The 25053-nt window shown below is 35.9% G+C and overlaps 2 protein-coding genes and 1 long non-coding RNA gene across 3 annotated transcripts; 1 reads left to right on the plus strand and 2 right to left on the minus strand.

Moving 5' to 3' along the window:
- Positions 1-3655: 3655 nt before the first annotated feature.
- Positions 3656-5676, minus strand: LOC117223882 (uncharacterized). Its single transcript, XR_004491035.2, has 2 exons — positions 4961-5676; positions 3656-4568 (listed from the first exon to the last, which is right to left on the minus strand). It is a non-coding gene; the product is annotated as an uncharacterized LOC117223882 (long non-coding RNA).
- Positions 5677-7290: 1614 nt separating this feature from the next.
- On the plus strand, positions 7291-10508 carry LOC117223869 (protein KRI1 homolog). The gene is made up of 7 exons (XM_033476438.2): positions 7291-7630; positions 7702-7796; positions 7864-8265; positions 8324-9082; positions 9153-9413; positions 9549-9706; positions 9790-10508. Exons 1-7 carry the CDS (start codon positions 7519-7521, stop codon positions 10430-10432), a joined length of 2430 nt encoding a protein of 809 aa, XP_033332329.2. The 5' UTR covers positions 7291-7518; the 3' UTR covers positions 10433-10508.
- A 7444-nt stretch (positions 10509-17952) lies between these two features.
- On the minus strand, positions 17953-22560 carry LOC117223919 (putative gustatory receptor 28b). The gene is made up of 6 exons (XM_033476517.2): positions 22303-22560; positions 21723-21902; positions 20704-20953; positions 20562-20630; positions 19077-19166; positions 17953-18957 (listed from the first exon to the last, which is right to left on the minus strand). Exons 1-6 carry the CDS (start codon positions 22524-22526, stop codon positions 18841-18843), a joined length of 930 nt encoding a protein of 309 aa, XP_033332408.2. The 5' UTR covers positions 22527-22560; the 3' UTR covers positions 17953-18840.
- Positions 22561-25053: the final 2493 nt, after the last annotated feature.

Genomic DNA, 25053 nt, shown 5'->3' on the forward strand with positions numbered 1-25053 from the left:
ATTAGAATATAATTATATTTTAGAGCAGGGGTGTCAAACTCGAGGGGTGAGTCAAACTCGACAGGGGTGTCAAGCCCGAGATGAACATTTTTGATGTCAAGTATCAGGACGTAAACAATAATTTAACTTTATATATGTTTATTGAAATGTACTATAGTCAAAATAAAAATATTTGTTTCTATGAACATTGATTTTTTTTTGCGGCCCACCTAAAGTTAAGCATTGTTTATTTATTATTATGGCCCAAGTTAGCTTTTGAGTTTGACACCCCTGTTTTAGAGTGTTTATGATAGTAATACGCTGCTACGACTCCTGGAAAAAAGTATTCGTTCACCTTTTCAAACGCAATAACTACTTTAAAACTTCCCAATTAACTGAATTGCTTTTAAATTATATACATTATATATATATATATATATTATAATTATATATATTATATTATAATTATATATATTATATTATAATTATATACATTATATTATAATTATATATATTAACTCCCAAATTACTTGAATTGCTTTCAAATGTTAAAGCTACTAGTTCGCTGAACACAATGGCTAAAATGCTTCTCGTTAATTTTGCTATTACTTGGAATGAGGCAACAAGATAAGTTACTTCAAAAAAGTTACTTCAAATTTATAGGAATCACCCCATAGGAATCACCCCATTCTAAGTGATAACATAATTATGGGACAATTCATATTCTTACCCTTTGCAAATTATGTTCAGCCTTTTGCATATCAAATTGACCTTTTCGCAGGTTGCACTCATCCTTTTGCAAATCAAATTCACCTGCTTGCAAATAAAGTTCTCACCTTAAAGACCTCTACCATGAACCATGGGAGACTCCATGGCCATTTTCCATGAACAAAAAAGAATTTTTTCAAATTAAGATTCCTTTACAGGAAATGTCACTTTTGAGAAAGAATATCGCTGAGACGGAGCAGATCCTAATGAAACTGAACGTTGTGATCGATCATCGGTACATTTACATGTGGATTGCTGCGATTTGTGTTGCTAGTGCCCTTAACGGATTCTTGTACTGTATTATTTATGTGAACATGGTATATTTGCTAAAAGAGGACAAGATACTTATAATAACTGACGCATTACATAGTATCATCTTTTACATCGGAGGAATGGTCGTCTTGGACTTCATGTCGCACGTTTTGTACGTGATCGATTAAAAATCTTTTATGCAAATGGTTTTCTATGTCAGATTTAATATCATACTTGATTTACGCATTTTATTTAGGTACAAATTATTTGGTACCTCATTGCAGTTCTGATATACAGGGTGTCCCGAAAATGGCTCACAATCCGAAAGTAGAGGATTCCTGAGGTGATTTGAAGCAACTTTTTCCTTAGCGAAAATGCGATCCGCGGCTTCGTTTACGAGTTATTAACGAAAAACAGTGACCAATCAGAGGCGAGATCATTTGGCGCGAGACGGCCGAGCCAATGAACGGAACTGGGCTCCAAGCACTCGTTGGCTGGGCCGCCGCGCGCCTGCCGAGCTCGCCTCTTATTGGTCAGTGTTTTTTCGTTAATAACTCGTAAACGAAGCCTCAGAGAAAATTTTCGCCAAGGAAAAAGTTGCTCCAAATGATCTCAGGAACCTTCCATTTCCGGATTGCGAGACATTTTCGGGACACCCTCTTGTAATAATAATTCATTATTAATATAATAATAATATAATAATAATAATATAATAAATAGTATTATAATAATATAATTATCATTATATATATTATATATAATAATGAATATATATTATATATATTATATCTAATAATTCAATAACTATAATACTTCAATATTTAATGCAACAATAGTTGAATAATATTTAATATTCTTATATACCAGTTGGCTGAGAAAAAGCTTCAAACAAACGAATGAGCTTCTGAAGAAGTTCTTCGTCGATGATTGCCCGACAGAAATGGAAGACTGGAGTGACAAAATGGATCCTTCATGGTTACAAAGATATTTAAACGAATGGCTCGTCAGACATTTTTTCTGTCCAAACAAAGTCACTGAATTCAGGCGAACCCGAGTCATGAAATGCCAGTTGCGTGCTTTGGATAGGATCAATATGCTTCAACAAATCAGGTATCGAGGATTAAAACAAGAATTTGGTTGTTTAATCATCAGTTTTCGTTAATTATGAAAGAATAATAGATGTAATATATAATATAAAATGATATGTATGTAATCATGAACTTTCTGCTCGAAGATACATTCACCTGCAGCTATGCTTGGTTACGAAATTGCTGAACAAAATATAGATAATAATATATAATAATAATTAATTAAATAATATATATATATATATATATATATATATATATATATATATATATTTATTATTATAATATATAATAATATATAATATAATATAATATATATTATAATAATTATATAATAATATAATAATAATAATAATAATAATAATAATAATAATAATAATAGATGTAATATATAATATAATGATATGTATTTAATCATGAACTTTCTGCTCGAAGATACATTCACCTGCAGCTGTGCTTGATTACGAAATTGCTGAACAAAATATTCAACACTCAAATAATATTCCACTCTATATTGAGCGTACAGAGCGTTGTCGCAACTCTGTATTACACTTACACACAGGCATTAGTCATCGAAAATCCACAGGACTACAATTCGATAAGTATATTGAGCTTTTATATGTTCGACGCGTGCTACGTCTGGTTGAAAATCGTTGTGACGTGCTACTTCTGCGAGAAGACCGCCAAAGAGGTCAGAATTATATACCTACGTTGCCAACTTGTTATCCATGAAACCAAATTCCATTGTCTGCTTAAAAATAGAAAATTTCACGGATTTCCAATGTTCAAGTCACTAAAAAAATTTCGTCTGCACTTTTAGGCGAAGCAGATAGTACATATTATTCATGTGTGCTCCATACACAATTCTGACGTCGAGTTGAAAAATGAGGTGAGAATAAACAAACATGTCGACTGCCGAATTAAATAAATGAGGCTTCCAGAAAGTCAAAATAATTTATTTATACATCAAATATTACATGTTTGATGAAAGAAAACTGTGAGATTGAGATTTCAGGATTGATCGAATCAGCAAGAACAAATTCTCTATTTAAACAAATAATCGGCCATGTATGATCGCTAAGATTTTTGTTAATAAAATGTCGACACGATAATAATGAATTTTAGAGAAAATAAAAATTATGTTGTGATCGGTAAGTAATTACGATACTGTTCGTTTCTACGATCTCTTTGCTTCCAGCTCGTACAACTCTGTCTGCAAGTTTCTCTCACTGAAGTGGACTGCAAGAGCGCGCATCTCTTTTGGCTGAACGACGGTTTCATATTACAGGTAGAGCTGCTTCTTTAATTTACACGAATCTCACGTTGTTTTCGAAATGTAGCAATTGTTGAAAAGATAACTAATATATATATATATATATATATAGATAGATAGATAGATAGATAATATATATATATATATATATATATATATATATATATATATATATATATATATAATAATATAATAATATAATAATAAATATAGATAGATAGATATAGATAGATAACTATACTAGATAGATAACTAACTAACTATTATAATTGAGTAAAAGTTGACAATAAAAATCTGAGAGCAGATCAAGCTATAATCTCTGTTAATTTTAAAATTGATTTGTTACAGAGCATGGGTGGCATATTCACTTACTTTCTAATTATGATACAGTGGAGTGAGACATTAGGCGTATTCGGACCGAGTTCTAATTTAACTACGTTCAACCAGAGTTATTAATTATACTGTGCAACAAGTTTTAGCATTTCTTTTTATGTTTCGATGTCTGGTACATGTAGAGAATTTTTCCTTTTTAACACTTGGTCTTAAGAAATTATATTTTTAAATAAATGATATTTTTAATTTGTAATATTACTCCTATTTTAGTAGCGAAAACTATTTAAATGATACTAGAACGATTTTTCAAACTCTCCTCGGAGATCAAAACGATACTCGAAACGCTTTCGAAGAATTCATTTGATACTTCACAATTTTATTATATTTTGGTGATTTTTTTTTATTTATTTATTAATGCTTTAATCCAGGTGGTATATTTCATTGCGTACAATTTCATTTTATTCGTGTAATTTTTATAATTTTTATTATTTTATTTATTTTTTTTTATTTACACATTTTTATAATGTTATGTGTTGAGCATGATCTCTAATAATACCATGCCCGTACAATTCTATTTATTTAAATTTTTACAATTTTTAATTAATTTGGCGGCTCCTTTCCTCTTCTTTCTCCTCACTGCACTCACTCACACTTGCATACACTATCCTCTCTTCTTTTCCTTTTGCTGTCTAAACGCCGCTTTATTCACTCTTAAACGCTAGGATACAAAACGCTTTACAATCGCACTACAATCATCATCATTCCGCATAACCTATAACTCGCTTGCAGATCTACGCATACGCACGCTATCGCAATTACTAAACATCTAAAAATCCAGCGATGGTTGACGCCGTTCCACTTCTTCCAGGGGACTCCTGAAATGTAATATTAATAAAATATAATAATACATATATATATATATATATATAAATATATATATAATATTAATAAAATATAATAATAAATATATAAATATATATAATATTAATAAAATATAATAATAAAAACCCTTAGGGGTTCCCACGAAAAAAATGTGGAACTCTTTTTTTTTATTTAACGTAGAGGAAATCTGCTCGCCCGACTCCCCCGCCCCGCCCGGGGAAGCGGGACTATAATAGTGTTATAGAATACTTTCGTTACCAACTCCAAATACTCTGGTGTGATCTTTTTGGTGAAATATAGCACAGTTTTGGAGATTATTATCCACAGAAATATGTAAAAAAAAACAGAACATTGAAGTACTAAAAAAAATTCAAATATTATTTACGAAAAGTGGGTGCACCATTGGATCCCTCCATCGGGGTGTTGATTACCCATAGCTTCGGCCCTGTTGGGCAGAGAGAGGCGTGCAGCGAAGCACGTGGCGGCAAAACATCGTGTACATGTTGCCGACGAACATTTTCTCGACCTACTCAAAATGTACATCGTTCCGACACTTCTATCGGGCCGTTTCTTCTTCAGAAATGTCTACAGAATCCGATCCTGTGTAGAGTTTTCGTGCTGAACAAAGAACTTTTCGTAACAATACAAAAATATTGCGAAGAAACTGTGCACGTCGACACTTTTTTAAACTTTGACATCAATTTGTTGCTATTTAGGACCGAAAACAATTAATAAATTGCATTCCACTAGATTCGGGAAACTCTCCTCTATCTTTTAACACCAATTAGAACTTTCTAACGTTTTTACTTTTCATGCAATACCTCATTTTTAAAAACTGAGGGTGATGGAGCAATTCGGTTCTCGGAATCTTGTTCAGGGAGTGAAGCTCTACAAGAATTTCATAGTGGCTATAGGAACCCAGAAAAAAAATTTGATTTTGTCGGACAGTGTAATCATCCTTGGTCGCTCTTAGTTTTCACCACTCAGACTAGACCTTACCGGCATGGGAGGCCCTGCCAGGAACCGAAGTTCCCGCCGGCATCGCTCCAGTCTTCATCGCAGGTACTTAAGCCCCTATACCACGACAAGGTGGCGACCGCATAGGGGAAAAAATGTGGAACCCTCTCTACTGGCTCCGGCAAAAATTTGGAACCCTCACGACGGGCTCCGGCAAAAATTTGGAACCCTCACGGGCTCCGGCAAAAATTTGGAACCCGTGAGGGTTCCGGCAAAAAATTTGGAACCCTCACGGGCTCCGGCAAAAAATTTGGAACCCTCACGGGCTCCGGCAAAAAATTTGGAACCCTCACGGGCTCCGGCAAAAAATTTGGAACCCTCACGGGCTCCGGCAAAAATTTGGAACCCTCACGGGCTCCGGCAAAAATTTGGAACCCTCACGGGCTCCGGCAAAAATTTGGAACTCTCACGGGCTCCGGCAAAAATTTGGAACCCTCACGGGGCTCCGGCAAAAAATTTAGAACCCTCACAGACTCCTCCAAAAAAATTTGAGTCCTCACAGGCTCCGGCAAAAATTTGGAACCCTCACGGGGGGCTCCGGCAAAAAATTTGGACCCCTCAAGAGCTCCGGCAAAAAATTTGGACCCCTCAAGAGCTCCGGCAAAAAATTTGGACCCCTCAAGAGCTCCGGCAAAAAATTTGGACCCCTCAAGAGCTCCGGCAAAAGATTTGGAACCCTCACGGGCTCCGGCAAAATATTTGGATCCCTCACGGGCTCCGGCAAAATATTTGGATCCCTCACGGGCTCCGGCAAAATATTTGGATCCCTCACGGGCTCCGGCAAAATATTTGGATCCCTCACGGGCTCCGGCAAAATATTTGGATCCCTCACGGGCTCCGGCAAAATATTTGGATCCCTCACGGGCTCCGGCAAAAAATTTGGAGCCCTCACGGGCTCCGGCAAAAAATTTGGAATCCTCATGGGCCCCGGCAAAACATTTGGAGCCCTCACGGGCTCCGGCAAAAGATTTGGATCCCCCATGGGCTCCGGCAAAAAATTTGGAATCCTCACGAACTCCCGCAAAAAATATGGAAACCTCGAGGGAGTCGGAAAAAAATTTCGAAGCCCCACGGGCGCCGGCGAAAAATTTGGAACCCTCAAGGATCCCTCCAAATAATTTGGATCCTCCACGGACCCCTCCAAAAAATTTGGAACCCTTACGGACTCCATCAAAAAATTTGGAACCGTCACACACAGACTCCTCCAAAAAATTTGGAACCGTCACACACAGACTCCTCCAAAAAATTTGGAACCGTCACACACAGACTCCTCCAAAAAATTTGGAACCGTCACAACACAGACTCCTCCAAAAAAATTGGAACCCTCACACGGGCCTCCGTCAAAAAATCAACTCAACTTATATGCGAGGAAAATCACCCACAATAAGGATCCTTGAGATATTGACTGAGAGCAGCGAAAGGCAGATTGTGGCGATGGTTGACATTACGTCTATTATATGCTAATAGCGCAGAATTTTACTTGTGAGAGAGGGTTAACGACTCTAGCCACCTAGTGGCTGAAACGGAAAGCAGCATAAGCCAATCACATATGTAATTCTTTGTCATTGACTGTGAGGGCAGCACTGTCTCATCAGTGAATCGTCAGGCAATCAGAGCAAAGAAAATTTCTATATTGACCCTCGTTATCGGATTAAGCTGGAGATGTGCAGGATTAGGCCCATTACTATATGATTTTACGGTGATAGAAGAAGCATTTGCTTCTTTGAGCTCTTAAAACATAACCTAATATAACCTCTAAAGTTGGTTATGTATACAGATTTATACATTTTGTACATTAAAAACAAAACTCTTGTGTCGTATCAACTTACGAATAATTTTATCCATAATTCTGGAAAAGATTAAATAAAGTGGAAATTTATTTTGCATAAGTGCTTATCTGTTCATGTTAAATGATTATTTCACACAATGCGTACGCTTTTTAACGTTGAGAATTCTGATTCGGAGGGAGAATTGAAAATAAATACCGACTATGCTAAGAATTATAATAATTGGCGGCAGAAGGAAGAATTAAATAAATGTAAGTGTATTATATATATTTTGCCACTTTCACTAATTGTAAATACTTGGATGAATGTGTTAATGTTTCAGTGAAAACAAAGTATGGGGATATCAATGTAACTACAGTCTCAGATGGAGATTCTGATACCGAGAGCTCATCATCCTCTGAAGAAGAAGAAGAAAATGTACTGTGCAAATTTTATTTACAACCGACTTTGGTGTATTTTATTTTAATTAAATTGATATTTACAGGAGGTGACGAAACAGTTCGATAAAGATTTTTACAAAACCTTAGCTTTGTTAAAGAAGAAGGATGAAAATATTTATAATCAAGATGTAACTTTCTTCGATGACACGAATAAAGCGCAAGAGTCGTACTATGAAAGAAAGAAATTGTCTGATAAAACTAAGAAAGAAAAAGCTCTTTATTTGCGAGATTACGAAAGGAACATTATAGTAGAACGAGAGGGAAAATTCAGTGACAGTGAGGACGAGAATGTAATGAAAAAAAGTAAAGAGAAAGATAAGAAAGTAACATACGACGAAGAACAAGAACGAATAAAAGAAAGCTTCAAAGATGTACTACATGATGAGGACGAAGATGACGGAGCCTTCTTAAAACCAAAGTCAAAGTCTGAAACACAGAAACAAAAGGTAAGTTACTACTATGTCCTTGTATTTTCATTTGTAAAACATTGCTTGTTTTATTTAGGAAGAAGCAGATTATAAAGAGTGGCTAAAAGGACAAAGATCAAATATAAATGAGAAGGAACAAGAAACGCTTAAACCTTTGCGTGATTTTTGGTCTAATCCTCATCTAGATACGAATGAAAAGTTCTTGAGAGACTATGTATTGAATAATAAATACTTAGACAATGAATATGAAAACCCTGATTTAGGCAGTAGTCATTTACTACATGACAGTGACGAAAATTTATCAGAAGATGAAAACAATATAGAGAAACAGGAAGAATTCGAACATAAATATAACTTTAGGTTCGAGGAACCAGATCAAGAGTTCATTAAGAGGTATCCGCGTACCATGGAAAATTCGATGCGTAAGAAAGATACTCGTAGGGCTCAGAAAAGAATGGAAGTGAAACAAAGAAAGGAAGAGGAGAAGCTTAGAAAGCAAGAAGAATTGAAGCAGCTGAGAGCATTAAAGAGAAAAGAGATCGAAGAGAAGATAGAGAAACTGAAAGAAATTACAGGAAATGAGGATATAAAGTTTAACAATATTGACTTAGAGGGTGATTTCGATCCTGATGAGTATGACAAGAAAATGACGGAAATCTTTAATGATGACTATTATGCGGCTCCTGAAGAAGATATAAAACCTGAATTTCCGGATATTGATGAAGAGCTCGAAATCGAAAGTACGTGGGATAATTACGATCCAACTGCGGAAAATAACTATGCATACGCTGAAGAAGGATACAAAGAACCTCATTGCGAGGATGAAAATTTCAATGTAATGCATTTACCGTTAGATTTATACAGGTTTTTTGTAAATGATGCGAATTCATTTTCTGGAATTCTAGATGGATGCTGACTATAATCCCTTCGAAAATAATCATACAGAGGAAAATGACACAAAGAAAAAGAAACGTAGACGGAAATCCAAATTTGCTGAACTAATCGCACAGAAAAAACCTAAATTTGATCCTCAACAGTATAGGTCTTACAAAGAGTACTTTGACAAGTATTACTCTTTAAACTATGAGGATATGATCGGAGACATACCATGCAGATTTAAATATAGACAAGTTGTACCCAATGATTATGGTTTAAGTGTAGAAGAGGTTAGTTTCATCATAAAACCAGGTATTAATGACATAACCTTTTTAAGTATGTAAGGTTGCGTCCAACTTTCTGTAATTAACATTAATGACTCTAGTAATTTATGCATCAGTATTTTAATGTATTTATTTAATCAGATTTTAGTGGCAGATGACAAGGAGTTAAATAAATGGTGTTCCTTGAAAAAAGCGCTTCAACACAAACCCGACCATGCGGAATTAAACGATGTCAGAATGTACAAGCAGAAAGCTAGCAACGAATTTGTTAAGAGGAAGATACTCGCGAGTTTATACAAGTACAAATATCAAATGACATCATAAGTTTCAAAGAACGATATTAGGGACGTGTTGTATATATATATATATACACATATTTCAGGAATCCAGAGGACGCAGAGGAAGAAAGCGAAATGCAGGATGCCACAAACGTTACTACTGCCGTTGAGGAGGAGAAAAAGACGAAGAAGAAACGACGTAGGGGAAAGAAAAAACAAGAAGCGCAGAATGTCCAGTCTATTAATGAATCAGATAAAGAAGCATCGAATGAGACCGATGTGGGTAAGCAAAACATTACAAATTCTTTAGGGACGATGCAGAAAGATTCTAAAAAGAAAAATAAAGAAAGTGGAAAACGAGTAAGGACTGAGGAACAACTTGAACAATTAGTGGAACCATCGAAGAAGAAAAAGAAACATACGGATGATAATGCTGAAAAATCTAATTCGAACGTAAGCATCGAAAATGAATCACACATAGCTAAAGAAATCAAGAAATCTTTAAAGAGTAAGAGTACTGTTGGAGGACAAAGCAATGGCGAGACAGGTTCTAACCATCTGAAGAAGAAAGTGAAGCTCAAGGAGAAGTTGAAAAACAAAATATTGAACAAGAAGAAAGGGAAAGGCACTAAGTCGAAAGAAACTAATGGCGATATTGTTTCATTAAATCCGGAAAGGCTAAAAATGTACGGAATAAATCCAAAGAAGCTTAAGAATAAATTGAAATACGGAAAGAAGCAACATTAGCCGTAATATGTACTATAAATACAAATTTGTATATATGATTTTACTCAGAAATAGACAATATTTCATGTACAAACAATTCGGTGTTGCATAGTAACTGATTATTTATGTAAATATAAGATGCGTTGATCTTTCTTGATCACCTCCCCCTCCTCACCCCCTGATAGAAGAAGCCCGCTACCTTTCCCATGATTTCCATTAAGCTATAGCACTTTTACCAGGCGTCACTGGAAAAAAGTGGGTATAATTTATTAAAGCGACTTCTATATTTCAAAACACAGTCCGCTACACCGTGGTCCAAAAAATACCTAAGACAGAAAAGCCCGTATAAGATGCAATGTCTGTGCAGATCCTAAGTCCGCGGTACAACCCGATTTGATATAAATAGAAAAGGGAAAGGGGATAAACATTTGACATGCAATTGGTTGCCCGCACCCTCGAGAGGGAGTGGCCATGTTGGGGTGAATCCATCTGACATGATAAACGATGTTTGCGGATTATTAGAATCGTAGCAGTCTGTTTGGGTTTACTCTTCTAAAATCTCCATCTTTAATCCCGGCCATATGCTTCGATCGAGAAAGTTGGCGGGCTTCTATCTATCGAGCTTTGCCGAAAGTCTGAAACCACCCTTAACTTGCCTGCCATGCTACTGCAATTTGCTGTCGCTCCTTTTCTTATAAGTAAACGAAACAATAATTTTTCTTTATTAAAAAAAAAACGTGTAAATTTAACGGTGCACCGCTGTATTCCGCAAACGCAAAGAGCTACGTTTAACCCTTTGCACTCGAGTGGTGACTCTGAGGCACCACTAAAATTTGTTGTATCACCTTTTATCATTTTGATATTAACAAAGTTTAGATTTAAAAAATTATTAAGAGTGTAATATGTTGCGCGAGTCCCAAGAGTCAATTTCATATGCATAAAATGCATTTTGAGGCACCACTAAAATTTGTTGTATCACCTTTTAAGATCATTTTGATATTAACAAAGTTTAGATTTAAAAAATTATTAACAGTGTAACTGTTTTGTGCGAGTCCCAAGAGTCAATTTCATATGCATGAAATGCACTTTGCCGTATAAAATAGAAATACTATAAGCTAGAAAAATGATTTTAGATTTACAGTTAAAATAGTTTCGAGTACAAAGGGTCAATTTCATATGCATGAAATGCACTTTGCCGTATAAAATAGAAATACTATAAGCTAGAAAAATGATTTTAGATTTACAGTGAAAATAGCTTCGAGTGCAAATGGTTAAAAATGCAACGCAACCTCCGTGCATTTCAATTAAGGAATTCGCGTAAATGAAATTGATAATCTTGCTTGTGTTTCGTCCCCGTAAGTCGTGATGTTTTCGATTCCAGTACTGCCGTAGACGGAACGCTTCCGATGCTAATGGACAATTCGAACCATTTGTTATCGTCGTAGACGTTATTTTTTATTCTAAGCTGTAATGCAATTGCTTTCTAGCAATTTATCGCCGGAGGAGCGCGCGTCCCGCCAGGACAACAAACGATTACTCAAATACGCCGACAGTATGTACCTGTCTTCTTAGTCACTGGTAGCAGCAGAACTTGTTTCTCGCCGAAAAAAAAATAGAGAGAATTTGATGGTGCTTAAGAACAAAGAATTAACGAAGAAGCGAAGAGAACGTCCACGTTTTGAGGAATTAAGTGAGCATCGTTCGAGGGATTCGAAAGACGTAAATTATTCGAACTGGTTAGGAGGTGGAGAACGCGCAATGAGGACAGGCACATTTGACGATGTAACAAAGATTGTCGTTAGTTTGAATCGCATAACAGGAGTCAGAACATTCAATCGTTCGAACACGTGGTTTTGGTTAGCGTTAAGCATTCTCTATAAAGCGATCCTAATGCCATGCTTTCTTTATTCCGTGTACGTGAACGGTTTCCAAGAATTCCTTCAACAGGAATCTGTGTCTACGTACATGATGTCCGCAACATACGTGATTATGACGATCGTCGCATATTTGTCTACTTTTATAATACAAGTGTTCGGCTGGCGGTATTATGAGGTACGTAATCCAGAAGAATATAATTAATAATAATTGTACGTGCGAGCGTTCATGTGAATGTAAGAGTTGCCCATGGGGTAGTTTCCCATCGATCTAAGTCAGATTTTAAGTGCTAAAGCATGTACATTCGCAAAATCGTGTAAAACAATGCACCTTAAAAAAGGCATTGATTTCAGCTAATTAGGAGGTTCTCTTTTTTAAACACCCACGCGATTATTCACAACTTTCAGTATAAATACGAAGTGCAAAAAGTATCGTATGACTGTCTTGTGATATATTTATCTTAATTTCATGGTGTTCGAAATATTAAATGTAATTCGAATGAACCAAAACCGCTTCCCAAAAACAAATATATGCCAATAAACAAATAAATCGCTGTATATCCGTTTTGAAATTCTACGAATTCTAGATTTCGTACTCGGATTATGTTCTTCCGTTTGTTCTTATTTTGCAGGAAATGTCACTTTTGAGCAAGGATATCGCACAGGTAGAGCAGAGCCTAATGAAACTGAACGCTGCGATCGATTATCGCAATATATACACATGGATTGTCGCAATTTGCGTTATTAATGCCCTTAACGGATTCGCGTACTGTATGTATTACGTATATGCATTAAACGTACTTGGGGTGGAGATGACAAATGTATTGAGCGACGCATTACTCAATATCATGATCTACACAGGAGGAATGGTCGTCTTGGATTTTACGTTGCATGTTTGGTATATGATCGATTTTTAAAATTGTATGCGATACAGAATCTTAAATGAGACGGTTTCGAACATCTTTTGTGCAAATGGTTTTCTAAGTCTGTTCTTTGGTGATCCGTTCGTGTTTTAAAATCACACTGTTCGAAAGCTATAATAATTAATAGCTACGATAATCAATAACTGTATGCAATAATCAATAATTATGATAATTCAATATATTATAATAATATTGATTCAATATATTATAATAATAATGATAATTGAATGATAATTTAATATATTATAATAATAATGATAATTGAATGATAATTCAATAATATTTATTGTTATGATAATTGAATGATAATTCAATAATATTTATTGTTATGATAATTGAATGATAATTCAATCATATTTATTGTTATGATAATTGAATGATAATTCAATCATATTTATTGTTATGATATTTACAATATTTATTATTAATATTTACTTATTATTAGTTATGTTGACCGGCTTTCAGTTGGCTGGAAAGAAGCTTCAAACAAACGAACGATCTTCTGAGGAAGTTCTTCATCGAAGATTGCACGATAAAAATGGAAGACTGGAATAACGAAATGGTTGCCTCGTGGTTGCAAAGATGTTTAAACGAATGGCGCATCGGGCATTTTGTCTGCCGAAACAAAGTCGCTCCATTCAGTGGAACTCGAATCGTGGAACGCCAGTTGTGTACTTTGGACAAGATCAATATTCTTCAACGAATCAGGTATCGAGGATTGCAATTAATTCTCGTGCACCGTACGAATTCGATGTTTAATCGTGTCTTCATCGATTATGCTATTTACCTGGAGTTTATTAACATTTATGGAAGAATAATAATATACATAATATAATATAAGTAATATAATATAATAACATAATATAATAACATAATATAATAACATAATATAATAACATAATATAAATAATATACATATAGAATTAGATTGTAGAAGAATATAAATCAGTTTATATCAATTTGCTTTATGCAAAAGTTTTTCTTCGTGGAGCAATAATCCTCGAAATGATATGCAACGAAAATGATTAAGAAATCTTTGCAGCAATTTACTTTGGCTGAAACTCTTTCTTAAAAAAGTTCATCTTTAAGAGATTTTCGTCTGGATCCGTCTAAGATTGTCGCGGAAGAGAATAATCACTCTATTAGTATGGATGACATCATTTAACATAATTAAATGATGATGACATAATAAATAATTTAACATAATTAACTTTATATTGCAGAAATGTCGATGAGGATGATGTCAGTACAAACCAAAATCAGAGCTAGTAATTAAATCCCTATATAAAAATTGAATCTCCATGACAAATTTTTCACAATTATCTGAAATAATAATATAAAATAAAATGCTGGAAATAAATACGTTTTTGAAAAGCCAAGTGGTTCCTATAGATAAAATGGAACCCGTGGCTCGGTTGACTTTCTGACGGTGCACGAGGGTTCAGTGGGTTCGGCCCTTGGTTGTTGAAAATTCAATAAATAAAACTTGTATTAATTAAAAATTTGTTTTGCTCGCAGATACATTCACCTAAAATTGTGCACGATTACGAAATTGCTGAACAAAATATTCGACACTCAGATAATGTTTCACTCGATAGTGGCCATACATAATTTTGTCACAAATTTGTACATCGCTTACGTAAATTATCTCACTCTAAATGCGCAGTCTACCACTTCGATGCTTACGTGGAGCTTTTATGTGACGAATGGGTTCTACACCTGGCTGAGAGTTGCTGCGCTGTGCTATTTCTGCGAGAAGACCGCCAAAGAGGTGAGAAGTTTCACGAATTATTATCCATCAAAATCAAATTCCATTATCTGGATGAAAAAGGAAAATTTCATGATTTTCCAATGTTCAGATTATTGAAAAATTTCGTCCACGTTTTTAGGCGAAGCAGATAGTACAGATTATTCACATGTGCTCCATACACAATTCTGACATCGAGTTGAAGCACGAGGTGAGAATGAACAAACGTGGCGACTGTCGACTTAAAAAACATTACGTAAATAAGGATTCCAGGAAGACAAAATAATTTGCATTCGATGAAAAAGAAAGTATGAGATAATAATTAAATAAATCGGCAAAAACTAATTCTCTGTTTGAACAGATAATCGGCCACATGCGATCTCGAAGATTTTTGTTAATAATGTCGATACGGTTTGAATTTTGGAGAAAATAAAAATTGTGTGTCTCTTTGCTTTTAGCTCATACAATTTTCTCTGCAAGTCTCTCTCGCTGAAATAGACCACAAAAACTCGCATCTCTTCTGGCTGAACGACATTTTTATATTGCAGGTAGATTGGTTTCTGTTGTACAAATGAATATTATTTTTAGATGAATGCTGTTCCAGAAAAAAATGACAATTTTTCAAGAAAGAACGAACGATATCTAACACAGTATTACAGTTCAGTGAAAGTTCACGATATGGTCAAGAGAACGCACGTTCCCTGTTTCACTGACTCCAAGCTACAAAATGAGTTCACATTCGTTTGTCCGCATTTCTTTTTCTCGTTCAAATATAGCTGTTTAAATATTTAGAATTTTTTACAAATCAGAAACTTAATGTTGGAATACAGGAAATTCGTTTGGAAAATATTGTGAATTGCATTGTTGTTAATTAACAATTAATGTGGAATTCGATTTCTCAATAGATCTTGCCTACTTGAAACTGTTGCAATCACTTGAAATAATATGTGGAATGAGATTCCATTTCTTGGCAATAAAAATCTGAAAACAGATCAAACTAATCTCTGCTAATTTTAAAATTGATTTGTTACAGAGCTTGGGAGGCATGGTCACCTACTTTCTAATTATGATACAGTGGAGCGAGGCATTAGGCGTATTCGGATTGAGCTCTAATTTAACCACGTTCAACCAGAGTTATTAATTATACTGTGCAAGAAGTTTTGACGTTTCCTTTTACGTTTCGATATCTAATAAACGAAGACAATTTGTGTTCACGACACTCAGTCTTAGAAAATTATATTTTTTACATAATATATATGTAAGGTATACAGGGTGTCCCAGGTTTTAATGTTCAAACTTTGTCAGTATATTCTATGGCACAAAGTAAGAAAAAAATGTTATGTAAACATAGGTCATATAGAGCTTTATTAAGAAGTTATAACAAAAATTCAGAGTAGGAATAGTAATCAACTAAAAAAAAAATAAAAAATAAGAGAAAATCTTCGATCGATGTCAATCATGTATTGACAACAACGGTTATTAATACATTTCGAAATGTATTAATAAACGCAGCTTACATAAACACGCGGCATGTGCTGATCTATTCAAGCCAATGCTCGCAGTAACAGCGAGTTGATTACTATTCCTATTCTGAATTTTTGTTATAACTTCTTAATAAAGCTCTATATGACCTATGTTTGCATAACATTTTTTTCTTTGTGCCATAGAATACACTAACAAAGTTTGAACATTAAAACCTGGGACACCCTGCATAATTATTCCTCTCTTCTACGATTTCTATCAAACAGTTTCTCTTGCAAAGGTTTTTATAGTTTTAGTAATCGTAATAGAAAAGAACGGAGCCGAGTCATTTCGATCGGTTGAGCAGTTTCAGCGTTAACAATAATTTATTGTTCGCTGATTTCTATAATATTTCTATAATATATATTATCGCTTATTTCTCTATAATACGTCGAACCGAAATCTATCTCAAATCTGACACGGCCTTCTATCAATGGTGTCAAGAAGTTCGTACAAACGTTTAGGGCAGGTCTGAATCAAAGCATTTAGAAGTAAAATTCCACAAGCCTGGAAAAACCAAGTCTAATGATCTATCTCTGCAAATACCGACTGCACAATTCTTCGCAGCCTCGCTGCGATATATATATATATATACAGGGTGTCCCACAATTATTTTAACAGCCGAAAATGAGGGGTAGCTGAGGTCATTTGAAGTAACTTTTTCCTTTGCGAAAATGCAATCCGCGGCTTTGTTTACGAGTTATTAACGAAATATATATATATATATATATATATATATATATATATATAATATTTCTACATGCTTCTATATATATATATATCGTTTCATCCCACTCTCCCCTATAATTGAAAATATTAAAATATCTGTCCGCACGTAAACACGGAGCGCGTCCCACAGTCGCGAATTCTATTCTAGCGACTGGAATAATTTAATCGACAATAAAGCCGAAGTATCCCTTACGAACGTTAGTTAACGAGAGGGGAGAGGATTAGGGGATGGCAGGGCACTTGCATAGCCCGCGTGCCCCCTTGGGTGCAATATATCAATTCTCCTTACCCTCCGCGAACGATCCGCAGTAGCAGGTGGCTCCTGACGGACCGCGTCGTTCGCACCCTTAATTCCCAATTAATGTTACACCCGTTGTAAACGTGTGTCGGGCGTGCTCCGGCCACTGTGGCACTTTTTTGCGAAACTATGTGCTTCAGTACAGTCGGTCTCCTTTCAAATAAAAGTATAGTCGAGTGTAGTCGACGAACTATGCTTTTATTTAACCCGTTGCACTACGACTTCTTTTTGCGTTAATTAGCACTTCGTCGTCCTTAATAGTTTCCCCAATAGAGCGAGACAATTGTTGTTTCTAATGTATTAATATATAACATAATAATAATAATATAATAATAAAAATAATAATAATATAATAATAATAATAATAATAATATAATAATAATATAATAATAATAATAGTAATAATATATAACGAGGTCGTTGCAATTAACTATATGCGAAGGCTTATATTCTAGGTTACAATTAAAATTTATATTTACATGAGTGATTATAATAAAAAACTATGACGAGTGATACATTTCAACCTATATATTTCTGTTGTTCTTAATGATACTAAAAAATGTCTTTGTGGGGAAAACAGTGTCCTCGCCAGAGTTGCAATTAATGCGACGCGCGGAACATTTTCTACAAAATTATATTTTCCAAAATTTGAGCTCGTCGACGTTTCTTTTTAAATAGGGAGACGCATTTTAAACAGGATAAATGTTTATAAACGTTATCATATATTACGTTGTACCAAGAACTGGACAAATTCGGACGCTCGTAACAGCCGTGCAACGGTCGTTAATTTAGGATTGCTTCTATTTCCCTTCGTCGTTTTGCCCTAACGTATTTCTCGCTACTTTCGGATCGATTAGAAAGCCGTCAAAGGAAGAATCACTTTCGCCGAATTACAAGCTATCGAATTTCAGGGTTACCGAATTTCATGGACTAACGCCTCCATCTGGAATCGCGCGACGTGCTTAGGGGATGGTATAATTGGGACATCATCCCTGTCCGCGTTCTAATTGGCGGAAAATTGTTGGGCGATAGTTTGAGGGACTTAGCCACCTGGCCAGAGATTCCCGCAAGGAGTTCCAAGAATCTGATTTATATTTGTCACTCGAAACAATTTATTGACACGTAGAAACGAAGACATCGTTCTTCCGTTGGGTATTTATCTTTCTAAATTAATTAGCCTTTACCTTCATTAAATTGTTCTTATTTATTTAATTATGCTTCTTCCAGAGACAATTTCCCATTTCCACCTGCTTCGCGTTATGAGATCGGTGCTTTTTTGCCTCCCGTTACGTTAATAATGCCGGTTCATTTATGTAAAAATGTACTCGTCAATTTTCTTACATCATTTGTATAACATTCGTAGGCACGGTCGTATTTCCAACAATTTTCTCGGGCAAATTGACTTCGCTCACTTGAATCAAGATCACTAAATAGGTGCTGATCGTTCCTATTACCTGAAAGTAGAATGTTTCGATTGATTTAAAATGATTATTAACCCCTTGCACTGCGATTCCTTTCACGGTTACGTTCATTAGAACTTTCTCGTTTTTAATGTAATCGTTAATCGACGCACCCCTTGAACGAACGACTCATCCAAATAGAAAAATCCGCAGGCGGTAAAAACCAACGGATTCTGGACCATCTGCAGGCTGAAGTCCCGAATCTAAAACGAAGCATCCAGTGAACACATAGATGTAATTTTAACACGTTGAATGCCACGGGGGTCACCGGTGACCGGCACTTAACTTGGCGGTGACGCCATGGGGGCCACCGGTGACCGGCGCGCCCAAATTGATAGAAATATATATAATTTCAAAGAAATGTCAATATCTAAAATTTTGTATTATTACCATCGTCGATTCGAACAGTCGCAATTAACATGTCAAACATGGTTATACACTGCAACTTATCTATTGCAGATAATATTTCAACATTATATGTATCACATAAAAGAAAATTCATCGTGGCGTCACGGACAATTTCTGTAAAACCGGCGTGGCATTTAACGTGTTAATCTTTTCTATTTTCAGCGGATATCGATATTTTCGACTTTCCAACGATTTTTCTTGCGTTGCAACAAATGCGATGTATTGCATATAATATAATATTTATTATATAATTTATATAAATTATATAATATATATTATGATTATTATTAAAATATTATATTAACATATAATATATTATATGCGATTTATTGCATATAATATAATATTATTATATAATTTATATAAATTATATAATATATATTATGATTATTATTAAAATATTATATTAACATATAATATATTATATGCGATTTATTGCATATAATATAATATTTATTATATAATTTATATAAATTATATAATATATATTATGATTATTATTAAAATATTATATTAACATATAATATACTATTATTATATATTGTGGCGGCTACCTCCAGACCCGCCAGCAGAGGGCTCCTCTTCCCGCTGGTAGCCGATCCGCCTCGATCCCTATATATACACCGAGACTTCGTCCTACCCTTACGTCTGGAGGTAGCCGCCACATACCCCCCTGCCAGTGATAACGATATCTAAGATGGGGGTCCTCTCCATGCTAGGTGTTTGCTATACCTCGTGGGCATCGACGCGGTCGTAAGGATGCCTGCGTAGCTCTACTCGACTTGACCGCGTTTAATGCCCGAGGCAGTGCAAACGTTACCTGATCCTGATCCCACCTGAATCAACCTACATCTGAGCCTTAAAGCTACTATGTACAATGTTTACAACGATGTAGGTTGATCGGAAAGGTTGTGTGTTCACATCAAGGAGTGGGAGACGTTTCGTCCGGGGCCCGCTAGAGGACTCATCGGTAAGGCTATCCTAGCGGGCCCTTATTATTTATATACCATTAAATGACTTAAACGGTACAAAAAAATTAAGGGAATTTAAAAATACCGATGCACTATTTTCAACCTAGTTAGCAAAATATTTGCGTAGTTTCCTGCACGTTATAGTGCAGGAAATGTTTATTAAAATTGATTTCGATTTTGATCTTTCCATAAAGATTCGCGGTCACAATAAGACCGTACCTCGGCGCGGAATTCTTTGCTCGTCGAGGGCTCGTAAAGCTGACAGACAAGTTCGCCAGTGTCCGAAGCCTGCGAGAAATGCACAGAACGAACGATAAAAATTGACGCATCAGAACAATTGGACAAATTTCGCGCGTCTCACCTCGGTGCTGGTCTTGATGCACACGTGGCTTAGTGTGAACAGTTTGGACAAGTTGAACAATATCCAGACGAACAGCATTATTAACTGGTTTTGGAAATGTTCGATGGTCAAACCGGCGAAAATAGTTATGTAGGCGCAGAACAGCAGTACAGTGAGGAAAACGAAAGTGGTGGACATCGTCAGTAGAAGCTGCATTCCGTAGAAGTCGTTAACTATTCTGGCGATCTTGACCAATTGCAGGTGAATTTCTCTTCGTTGAAAGAGAGAGAAAGAGAGAAAAAGTCGTTTAGAATCCTCCTAATTATCCTTTACAGTAAATTCTCCCAAATTGTCCCTCGGCTTGGAAACAAAAATGAACAATTTGGGAACAGGAGATACGATTATTCGAGCACCGCGGTTCCACGTGAAAAACGGTGACCAATGAGAGGCGAGCGCGCGAACTGCAACGTGGTCGAGCGAGCGAGCGGCACGCGGCATCGAGCGCTAGGCGTGACGGCTCCGTGTCGCGTTCGAAGCAATGAACAAGTCACGGAGCGTGAACTTTTCGAATTTTTTGTACTGCGGGACAGTGACAATCTGAAGAAAAACGCCGTTCACCCTTATTTTAGAATGTCCGAAGAATATTTACGAATTTTTCGGAGACGAAATAGCAAGTAGTTCGACCATGACAGCCGTTTTAATTATTAATCGAGCCGTTTACAGCCGCCTAGCGCCTAGCTCGCCTCGCATTGGCCGCTGTTTTCGGTTAATAACTCGTAAACGAGGCCGCGGATTGCATTTTCGCCGAGGAAAAAGTTGCTTCAAATAATCTCAGGGATCACCCCGTTCCAGGTGTGAGTTAAAAGGCTAATACTTAGCCTTTTTTACTAAAGACTATGAGTGTTCTTATACAAATTTCGACCACTATAGTTTCGCAATAGATAACTTAAAACATAACGAACGTTTGAGTGAATCCAAAAGATTGGTTTCTTTTCATTTCTTTTCTGAATTATCAATAGTATTTGCTATCTGGATCTCACTTTACCGCCTTCATCGTGTTCGCGTTCCCATTGACAATACGGACGCCTTCTTGGCCGGGTGTCTCCTCTTCGAAATCGTTGATCAACTTCGGGATCTCTTTGTCCGATGGTGAATCGATTGTTGTGGTCACCATCACGTGCAGCAGATTGTTCAGTTGATTGAACTTTATCCGCAGATAACTGTTCATATTCCGTTTCGAAAGAAATCGTTATGTTAGCGAGCAGATTTGCGGGTTTTTATGCGAAAGCGTACCATTACATGAGCCGTTTATTTTGAAAGTGGCATAAGTCACTTTACCGTAATGAAAAATGATTTTTTAATGTTTATACGAAATTATTTATACTGAGAAAAATATCAGTACGCTGAGATAACAAATACAAGTAAATCTTCTCGAAAGTTAGCATCCATATTATTAAACGTGTTAAAACGCAAACCCTTAAATATATCGACTTAAAAACAAAGTGACCGACTTGAAAACAAAGCTCACATATGTATGTATCGTTTCTTTGTGCCTAGTTTTGTCATAAATGTCTAAAATCCACATAATTTAATAACAAATATTCCATAAACATTCCATACTTGATCCAGAAGAGGAAAGAAGCGTCGGACGTCACTATTAGAAGCACCGGAAAATTCGTGCCTAATGCGGCGATTAGCTTCACGTGTACCGGTAGCTGCGGTCTCAGCTGCGTGTTCCAACTAACTATCACGAATCCTAAAACTAATACAATGCAAACTGCAATGATCTGGAACTGTTGCTTATAGTGTCGAGAACGCTGCATCGAAATCCCCATGTTTTCCATTCTCTGGTTGCTGCCCTCCAATAAAGCGATCGCTTTACGCATTTTCTAACCACCGAAAGGATATATACATATATAAATATTTATACGTATATAATATAATATTAAGAATACAAAATACAATATAATTAATGATACAGATACAAATGTAAAATATAAGTAAATATATAAATAAAATATAATATTAATAATAAATTAATATTTATATATATAACATAATATTTATATATATAATATAATATTTATATATCTAATATAATATTTATATGCAAAAATATTTTTACCAAGTTTTATACGGTCGGTGTGAAAGTATTCGTACACGGAATAATTTCCTTATAATTGGGCCAAGCGATCTAAACATTTTTGAGCCTATTGGAGAAACATTTCTTAACTTTTCTTATCCTGGCAACTAATTTGCAATGTCTGCAAACAATTTTTTAGCCAATGCGTGGTAAACCGATCTCTCTAACGACCACAAACAATTTAGATCGCTTGGCCGAATGCTAAAAAAGTTATTCCATTTCAAAAGGCATACGAATACATTCTACACCGACTGTACACGAGACACAAAAATCATACATCTCTGTAATTCGCTCGAGAAGACGAAGAATTGAACGAAAAAAAAGGGCTCACCTCGGTATTGATCCTAGCCGTGAGCATCAGTAAAATCGACAGTACGACAGTCCAGTAAAAGAACATCATGCACATGGCCGAATGCACTTCAATTGGGATGTGATAGATCAACAGCTTCGCGTGAACCTGGTACGAAAGAACGACGACTAACACGGAATACAAGGTCGTGTACGCGATCTCTGCGAGTCGCCACCACGTATGTTTCCCCTCGGAGAGGTCGAAGCAACCAACTCCGGTCATGATGTTCATGTAACGCAACGGTCTCGTTATTTCCAGGAACGATTTCTGCTGCGGCATTGCGAAACGAAACGCACCGAACCAAGTTCGACCGTTCACTGTTTCGTTTTCAGGTCGTTCTCGCCGGTTCCTTCGACGACGACGCTTGTCATTTCCGCGACCTTTCAAACGAACGGCCGCGTAATCTAATGGAAGAATGGAATTGTCTGTGCTCGCCCGTCGACAATATCGATCATGCATTCGTGGTCGGCGTTTCATTACCATTATGCGCGGCGATCAGCTGATCCAAGCATAATGCGATTGTCCCGGTGACGGGTAAATTGTTTAATCAATTACGTGGAACGTCAGCCGACGTATGGGAGGAGACGGAGGTGACGCGAAAGCGAGGAAGAAGACTAGAAGAGGTTCGTAGAAATTCGTGTCCTATGTCATTCTGGTTCTGAGTTATGACCATTTTTGCGTTTCAAGAAGAGCTTAGCTTCGCAGAAGAGGCGCGTAACTTGCGTCGCGTAAACGGAATCAGCGGAATAACAGTAATTTCTTTGTAATTAGCGCCCAGATTGCGCAGAAAGATGGACAATTTGGAAAGAGGAGATGCAATTATTCGAGCGTCTCGTTTTTATATTGGGTTGGTAATTGCCGATTTGTTCAATGAAATAAAAAATTTTTTTTTACTTGGAACGAAGTTTAATCTGTAATGTATTTTCCATTTTGTTCGATGACCTTTTGCCATCTCTCTGACAACTTGAAAATTCCACGCTCGTAGAAAGTCTGATCCTTTTCGGCCAAAAACTGAGTTAAGTGAGATTTTACAGCGTCGTCGTCGTTAAAAGTTTTACCACGAAGGGAGTTGTCCAGGGATCGAAATAAGTGGTAATCCGATGGCGCGAGATCAGGGCTATATGGTGGGTGTAACATCAATTCCCAACCAATATCCATCAATTTTTGCCGAGTGGACAAATACGTGTGCGGCCTAGCATTGTCCTGCTGGAAGATGACACCTTTACGATTGACCAATTCTGGTCGCTTTTCCTTGACCACTGCATTCAATTTGTCCAGTTGCTAACATTCGCGGATAATAAAAAATAACATAATAATAATAATAATTATTATTATTATTATATATAATAATATAATAATATAATAATAATATATATAATTATAATAATAATTATTATTATATATAATAATATTATATTATTATTATATATTAATAATATATATAATAATATCATATAATAATAATAATATAACATTTACGGATATCATAAAAATGGGAGTGAGAGACATCTATAATTGAAATCGGCAATTACTTAGTTGCCAACCCAATATCATGCGCTCCGTTTGCCATGTTACAATAATAACTCCTATATTGTGGACAAAAATGGACAATTTGGAAAGAGGAGATGCGATTATTCGAGCGTCTCGTTTTTATAGTTATTGAGAATCGGTAACTATAACAATCGAGCCGGGAGCCTCGGATAATCGCATCTTTATTATTCGCATTTATTCCGAAATTGTCCATTTTCATTTCCAAGCGTCGATTAGGGAGAATTTACTGTATGTGGAAGATCATGAAATATCTTAAGCCCTTGAACTACGGTTTCCGTTGGTTACAATTTCTCTGTTCTTAATAATTTTCTGTGATAAAACGAGACAA

The sequence above is a fragment of the Megalopta genalis genome, chromosome 6 (assembly GCF_051020955.1).
Source record: "Megalopta genalis isolate 19385.01 chromosome 6, iyMegGena1_principal, whole genome shotgun sequence".
NCBI classification, from domain to species: Eukaryota; Metazoa; Arthropoda; class Insecta; order Hymenoptera; family Halictidae; genus Megalopta; species Megalopta genalis.

Excerpts from the sequence above, each read along its gene's own strand:
- LOC117223869 (XM_033476438.2), top strand. The coding sequence starts at position 7,519 with ATGCGTACGCTTTTTAACGTTGAGAATTCTGATTCGGAGGGAGAATTG. Across the intron at positions 9,083-9,152 it reads GCGAGGATGAAAATTTCAAT|ATGGATGCTGACTATAATCC; the intron begins GTAATGCATTTA and ends CTGGAATTCTAG. Across the intron at positions 9,707-9,789 it reads ATACTCGCGAGTTTATACAA|GAATCCAGAGGACGCAGAGG; the intron begins GTACAAATATCA and ends CACATATTTCAG.
- LOC117223919 (XM_033476517.2), bottom strand. The coding sequence starts at position 22,526 with ATGGAAAACATGGGGATTTCGATGCAGCGTTCTCGACACTATAAGCAA. Across the intron at positions 20,954-21,722 it reads AACACGATGAAGGCGGTAAA|AGAAATTCACCTGCAATTGG; the intron begins GTGAGATCCAGA and ends CTTTCAACGAAG. Across the intron at positions 20,631-20,703 it reads GCATCAAGACCAGCACCGAG|GCTTCGGACACTGGCGAACT; the intron begins GTGAGACGCGCG and ends CATTTCTCGCAG.